Source organism: Thunnus albacares, chromosome 3 (assembly GCF_914725855.1).
Source record: "Thunnus albacares chromosome 3, fThuAlb1.1, whole genome shotgun sequence".
Taxonomy (NCBI): Eukaryota; Metazoa; Chordata; class Actinopteri; order Scombriformes; family Scombridae; genus Thunnus; species Thunnus albacares.
In genome coordinates this window covers 14,866,244-14,873,509 of record NC_058108.1, presented here as the reverse complement: position 1 = coordinate 14,873,509, position 7,266 = coordinate 14,866,244, and the positions used below count along the sequence as shown (strand labels likewise).

Genomic DNA, 7,266 nt, shown 5'->3' with positions numbered 1-7,266 from the left:
ATGTGAGAGAAAAAAAACACTGTTCAAATAAATGACTGGTGCGCATTAAAGCGGTAACATTCTGAGTAAGTTCTGAGTAACTAAACTAAAATCCAACCAGGATTTCGACTCTGACAGATAGTGAACCTCTGCTAATGAATGCGCTTTGATACAGACTGAATTAATGAGGAAATGAAACAGCGTGTCTGGCTCTGTAAGAGGGAGGAGACAGAGAGCAAGATCTCTTTCTGGAGCTGAAAAACCAGAGTTTCCCTCATCTCAGGGTGAACAAACTCAGAGTTTTCACTAAACCTGCTTTCTGAAACAGGCCCTGGGTTTTCCTGTCATTATTTATTTATGTTTATATGTATAGGGACAAGTGTATAGAATGAACTTATGCCACAGCATTTATAGCCTGAGCTAGTTTGAAATGTCCGTCCCTAGATGGGCTTTTAAAATACATAAAACTCAACAGTAAAATACATACGGAGCTGCACAAGACTCAACAATACATATACATACATTTAAGCACAAAACACAAAACTCAACAGCAAAAGACATACAAAGCAGCATAAAACATACTGTAAACAAACATACCATAAAAGTTTCATAAAACAACAAGGACCAGATCCCTCATGACTACATCCTCTTTAAAACTGTTTCAGTTTCCAGTCATCATCCATTTTGTTTTCTGTGGGTAAAGAGTTCCACATGTTGAGCAGTGAGGATTTACGGAAGGGCACCTAATAATTAACATAAGTTGGAAATATATGAAATGTATTTCCACACAAATTCAGGGACACTGATATTAAATTAAATCAACTTCTGTCATGTGAATGGATTTTTACTTACAATATGTACAAATTATATCCACACTGAAGAAGAAATAATGGTTAAAAAAAACAAAACAAAAAAAAACAAGGATAACTGTGTCTTTTGATAAAGGCAGAGGTTAATTGTTGACTTTTTGGGTGAAGACAAAGTGACTAAGTAAGACTGATGATCAAGATAAATGGTTAATGGCTGATGGAAATTTATCAATGACTGAACAACAAAATTCCTATGGAGAATATACACACTTTATGGTTAAGGCAACCTACTACAGAAGAGAAATTATATTGTTTCAGATAAACTTAAAGGAGCTTCAACCCAGTGTGTGGACTCTTTGGATCACAGCATGAATATAAAATGATGAGCAGAATCTATGGCAGCGTGTGGTGAAGGGTGATGGCAGGATGTCTTGTGGTCTGTATGCAGTTTCCTGCAGCTCTCAGTAGGCTGCTATGAGTTCAGTCTTTAGCATTCAGACATGCAAGGCATCTCTTCATGTCTTCCTTTCATTCTTTTCTATTCAGTTCAGTTCTGAACAGACATCTAAACCAGGGTGATGACTTGGTGTAAATTCTAAGGTTTCACCTCTGTCACCAGATGCTCACATTATCAATAAATAATCAGGGATATGTGGCATAAGTTTCTAGACATGATATTCAAGGTAAATTTCCCAAAACCATCAGGATGTATGTTATTATAGGACACCAAACACAGCATATCTAGTCTAGTTAAAACAGACGTGAACTGATACTAGTTATTCATGCTGTAATAAATGTGCAAAAGTAAGCCCATACTAATATGAACATAAAAGCATATTTCAGCGGAGTAAGTCCTGAGTTCAACTAAAGCATCTTTTCAGATGTTGGTCTGCTCTCTCTCACACTCACATCCTATTGGATGCTCTCAGTGCACAGGGAGAGTGAGAGAGGTGAAAATATTAGAGGTGATAAAAAACGTCAGTAATACTGAATACTATATTTTTTTCTCAGTTGTTTGTCAGCAGACCTTGATTTTCCGCAGCATCATTCCTGCCCTAAAAGAAGAACATATTATGTACATTATATTTTGTGTTTAATTAGTCCATTTTTATACTGAAACACATGCACATCTATGTTTTCCAGGTGTTGAGTCCAAATGTATCCCATATCCTGTACACTATATCTTATAAAAGACTTTTGACAATTTCAAATGCTCCCATTATTATTTCAAATGAATGTGTATTAAGTCCAAACTGTTTCTTTGTGAGGTTTAGTATGATTAAGTAAATTCAGGTGTGTCTTGGGTAATTAGTGATAAACAGTATTATTTAAAAAATAAATACAGTTTTATATTTAATAATAATGTATTTGTTATTATTACTATATATAGTATATCCTGATATATTCATTAGACAGGTTTCTAATTCAATTTGGTTCTTTGGTTTTTAATGTTGCTTGTGAAATGTCTTTGTGTTGTGTGTTTTCTTTGTTTTTTACACATATGTGTGAAGTTTTCTGATAGTCATAGATACCTCTGAGACATTGGTGTCTTGAGATGTTGTCTCTTGTTGCATATTTCCCATATTAAACCAATCTAGATTAGAAATGAGAGATTAAACATAAAGACAACATGCCCAGTTGACAGAAAATATTAACAGAAAATATTGTCAACAACAATAATAAACAATTAAAGATAAAAAAAGAAAAATGTTATCACATACTCTCTGCTCCTTGGTTTCTTATTTGCTTGTAACAATATGATATGAATATGACCAGCCCAATCAATACAGCCACAACAGTCCCTCCAATAATCGGCCGCATTGTGCTAGAATCTGTAAATGAAAAAAATGCTTCACCATCATATTTTTCTCTCCCTACAAAGTACTTTTTTGCCAGAAACATGATGATTGCATGAACATCAGCAAATATAGTCATTCCATTAAATAACAAAAAGTGTGTATTAAATGGGTGTGTGCATGAGTGGGAAAAGACATTTACAGCTATGCTACTGTACTGTGGCTTTCACTGAGTGAATGGTTTTACTGATATTTTGTAGAGTTATGAATGCTTAATCATACAGTTATGCCTATATTTGAAATAACAACTGTTATTTCAACAACTGCAATTTGGTGATGGCCAATTAAAACAATGAGCTGAAAGACATTAAAATGTTCTGTAGAGCTGAGGAGACTGCAGAATTGGTTGATAATTATTGTGCCTGTTTGGAAGGGGCTGATTTCTTGGCCTCCAGCTGCTACTTCAACGCATTGAAAAATTAATACAGTTTATGTGGGGTGTGAATGAGTATATACACCAACAACATGAAAGAAACTAACATTCTATTATACACAGATGTTATGAATTATAACTACTTTAATGTTCTTTTCTCATTTCAAGTAGCCTAAAATAAGGGCTTCATTTAAAAATAAAGTAATTTGCATCCTAAAATAAAATGGATTGATCATATTGGGCCCTTAGATCATTCCTATTTTTTGTGTCTTCGGTTCGGATTTGAGTGGGTATGTTTGCAGGTGACCTACTCTCAACCATGTACCTGAACGTCTCCTGTGTAGACACAACGTTATATCTCACTGCTGCTGATCTACTAAACATGCTGCTCACACTATGCTTGCTCTAAAAGATTTGCGCTTTGTCTGTAGGAGCGCTTCAGAGTCGCCACGGTCTCAGAACTTATGAGACAAACTGGTTTTGAACTGCCCATCGAAGTATATCCTTCGTTTCGTCATCGTATATTGGGCTCTGAGCGCTTCCAAAAAGACGGGTGACCTATGATCAACAATGTACCTGAACGCTTCTTGTGTAGTCACTTGCTGCTGTTGCTGATCTGCTAGCTCCGGCATGGAGTAAGCATGTCCATTCTTGATTTAAAAACTCTGTTTTTGCCATTTACTTTTCTCTTTTGAGAGCACTTTTCTCTGCCTTGTGTCACGACTTGTCTCTGGTCTCTCCCTGACATACTGGAGTCAGTCGGCAGAGCCCTGAAGTTCCACCCTGCCCCTGCACAGTGGGGCTGATCACTGGTTTATTCAAAGTTTATTAATATTAAAGGCATTGCGTGTCCGAATTGCACCAAATTCCACATTGCACTACCATCAGTCCCCAACCATACACCCACCAAGTGTGGAGTCGATTGGACGAACGGTTCAAGAGATATGCAACGGACATACAGACACACAGACAGATATTCCTTTCTTAGTAGACTGATACAAAAATGCCTGAGGGGACAGAGCAAACTGCACCTGTACCTGTAGCATGAGGTGGACACCACTCTGTGGAGTTGACATGGATTGTCTCATTACTGACTGGGTTGGCTGCCATGCAGCTGTAGATGCCTTCATTCCGGATCACCAGAGGGAGGGAGAGGTTAGTGGAGATGTCTGGGTTGCTGGTCTGGTTTATTTTCTTCCCTCTGCTGTACCAGAACAGTGTAAGTTCAGGTGCATTCCTCACAGAACAGTTAATGTGGCAGCTCCCATCATTCAGCAAGGGTTTTGTAATATTGGCCTGTGCTGAACTGATGTGTGGAATGGGAACCGGTTCTACGAAGGAAAAAAAAGGAAAGTCACCATAATATTCAATCATACTTTATAATAGCAGTTAACATTTTTTAGGTGATGAAATGAACCAGTAAGCAGGCCACCACATAAGACCTTAATAAATATAGTGCAGAAGTTTATCAAGCTTAATTAGCAGTGCTTTGGCAATCAGATTAATGTGTGTTTAGAGTTTAAGTATGGGACTCAGTGACAGCTGATAGAGGTGCAGGATGATGGCTTTTAGTAAAAAAAAAAAAAAGCATCATATTGTTGAATTTATAATATTTCAGATAAAACAATCACAAGCAAATGTGGAGAGGCTCATGATCCCCTGCAAGATGTTCATACACGATAACATCACTAGTATTCAGGACTTCTATGTGCTTGACAGGTAAACATATATCTTCATATGCGCTAATGTTACTTTTCTTCTTAAAGCTAACATAACTAATGTGAGGGGGCTTCTGTGCTTTCAACCCGTGCTGCCTGGCGATGTTTTCAGACACACACAGGTCAGTTCTCAATACCTGCAAGAGCAAACTGCTGCTCTGTTCTGTATCAAGGCTACAAGACAGATACAAACACACTTTGCATGTAAAATGTTACTTCGAAAACCTACCAAAGACTTTAATTGAAAATTTTCTCAGTATATATGGATCGTCACCCCACAGTAACTTGACACAGTAAACCCCAGCATAGTTTTTTGTCACTCTGATAAAGGTGAGGGATCCAGTGTGTGGGTTCAGCAGCAGAACACCCTTGAAGCTTTCATCAATAGAGGTGATATTGTTCTTCCACTGAGCTATCGGCTCGCCAACAAAATCTGGACCCTGTGTCCACATGACTTTACGATCTTTCTGTAGTTCCTTTACTCCAGTGTCCAGAGTAACATTTTCCCCCTCCAGAACTTCAATAGAAATTACAGTATTATCTGGAAAAAAAATCACAAATAATACAGTAAAAACATTAAAGTGTCATTAAATCTTTCAAAGTGACAAAAGGCATCACATCATCGAAGGTAGTGAAGAGGTCACTCACCACTGACAAAGAGGTTTAACATTTGCATATGCATTCCTGTTTCCAGAAAAAACTGAGCATTAAATATTCCACTGTCATTGATGGTGAGGTTAGAGATGGTGATTGATCCATTTTCTACATCTGTGTGTAACCTGTTGTCAAATCTGGTCCCATTGACACGAGTGACTTCTCCATTAGTGACAATAGTAATTGCCTTGATGGGGTTGTGGTGCCCAAAGGTCCAAAGAAAATTCCCTGAATTTTGCCATGATTTGTTGGCGTACAGGGTCACAGTCTCTCCAACCCGCTTCATTACTGGCAATATTTCAGAAAACACACCACCTGAAACAAGAAAAAAAAGTATATCAGGGTCAAGAAGAAATTACAGTTCCTCAAAAATATTGTGGAGATGAACCAACAACTGCCTGATAAAACTTGAAAATTGTGAAAGACACACAAAGAATTTGTCAAGCCATTAGATTGAAATGATTCTTGTGTCCTTTTCCTGCAGTTTTGATGTATACTGCTGCATGATCCTTAGTGTTTACAAGCAAGCCAAACTGAAACACATAAATGAAGCAAGAAAATGAAATTCATCACTTTGTTTTAAAAACATTTAGATTCATGGTGAATTTATGTTTTATTCAAGTAGAGCACTTTTCAGTGAATTAGCAGGCAGGTGAAAAACAAGTTGGCATCATGCTGATAATGCAATGCGATTCTGAACTTGCAATAATGCACAATAGGCATATGTAATAAATCAAAATTTACCTATGAGAAATAAGATGAGTAGCCCATTGGTAGTATCATTTCTCCTGCTTGGTGAAGACATATCCAGTCTTATTTCCAGGTGTAGGTGGGTTTAATCTCACTCAGTGCAGCCCAGCGCTTAACTTTACAGTTTTCAGTCTGTGAGGAATACTGAAAACTGTAGCAGAAGTTACGGTGATGTGTTTCTCTCTCTACACAGGATGCGTTCAGGCACACTGTTGAGTGTAGGTCACCCATGTACTGGAAGTTTTTAAATGCCTAAATGAAAACAAATCTAACAAAGACATAAAATTAGTTGTTAGTTGTAATTACTGTCTATGCATGTATTAACTATTTGTCATAATTAAATGGAAAAAAGTGTTGAATGTTCTTCATTGTGACATGAATTTTCCATGCCATATTAATATCAAATCATAAGAAAGAAAACAAAGTGAAAAAGGCGCATTACATTTCAGTGTTGTCCAGCAGAGGGCAGTTAGACTAATAATAAATAACAAACACTTGTCATTAGTTTTCATGAGGAGGTCCAAAGACCATTTTCTTTTTTGAAACGAAGACACACTTTTCATGCCAAAATAAAAAAACACAAAAACAATTATTAGCTTACCGTAAACAACTGGTTTAATGGAAGAGGATAAGCTAATGCTAACAGATGTCTGCAAAGTAGTAGCTCGAATTCTGAATTTCTGAAATTCAGCACTTTTTTGCATTGTAAGAGCAAGTTTAAGTTGTTTCTGTCACTATTGTAACTATCTCACCTGTCATATCTGATATGCCCCACAAAATCTTTTCAGTATCAGTCTACCCCTGAAGACTGAAGGTGGCTAAAAAAACCCTGCTTCCTCACAATTTGGTCACACATTATCAGATAGCATGCTTCATGTTTAAAATGTTTTATGCATACATGTAAAAAATATAAAGAGGAAATACAAATAGCAATGTGTCTTGTATTGAAGTTTTTGCTAGATTTATTATTAGTTGGGCATTTAAATCTTCCATAGTTAAGCTGACAGCAGCCAGTGGTTGATAAGTTTCAGAAAAGTGAAGTACTGTAACTCCACTCTTTCACCTATGAGAACTGCTTTGTTTCCTGTGGGGAAAAAAAGGAAGTTAAGGAAGATAGACATGGGACT

The 7,266-nt window shown here is 36.9% G+C and overlaps 1 protein-coding gene across 2 annotated transcripts; it reads right to left on the bottom strand.

Moving 5' to 3' along the window:
* Positions 1-314: 314 nt before the first annotated feature.
* LOC122979274 (SLAM family member 5-like) lies at positions 315-6,401 on the bottom strand. 2 transcript variants are annotated; one of them, XM_044346603.1, is made up of 7 exons: positions 6,134-6,401; positions 5,384-5,704; positions 4,965-5,276; positions 4,055-4,348; positions 2,510-2,620; positions 2,321-2,382; positions 315-1,843 (listed from the first exon to the last, which is right to left on the bottom strand). In XM_044346603.1, the coding sequence occupies exons 1-7, from the start codon at positions 6,192-6,194 to the stop codon at positions 1,796-1,798; spliced, it is 1,209 nt and encodes a 402-aa protein (XP_044202538.1). In that variant the 5' UTR covers positions 6,195-6,401; the 3' UTR covers positions 315-1,795. The 2 variants fall into 2 exon arrangements, with proteins under 2 accessions (XP_044202538.1, XP_044202539.1); XM_044346604.1 differs by having other exon boundaries at positions 5,384-5,922; positions 6,134-6,210.
* Positions 6,402-7,266: the final 865 nt, after the last annotated feature.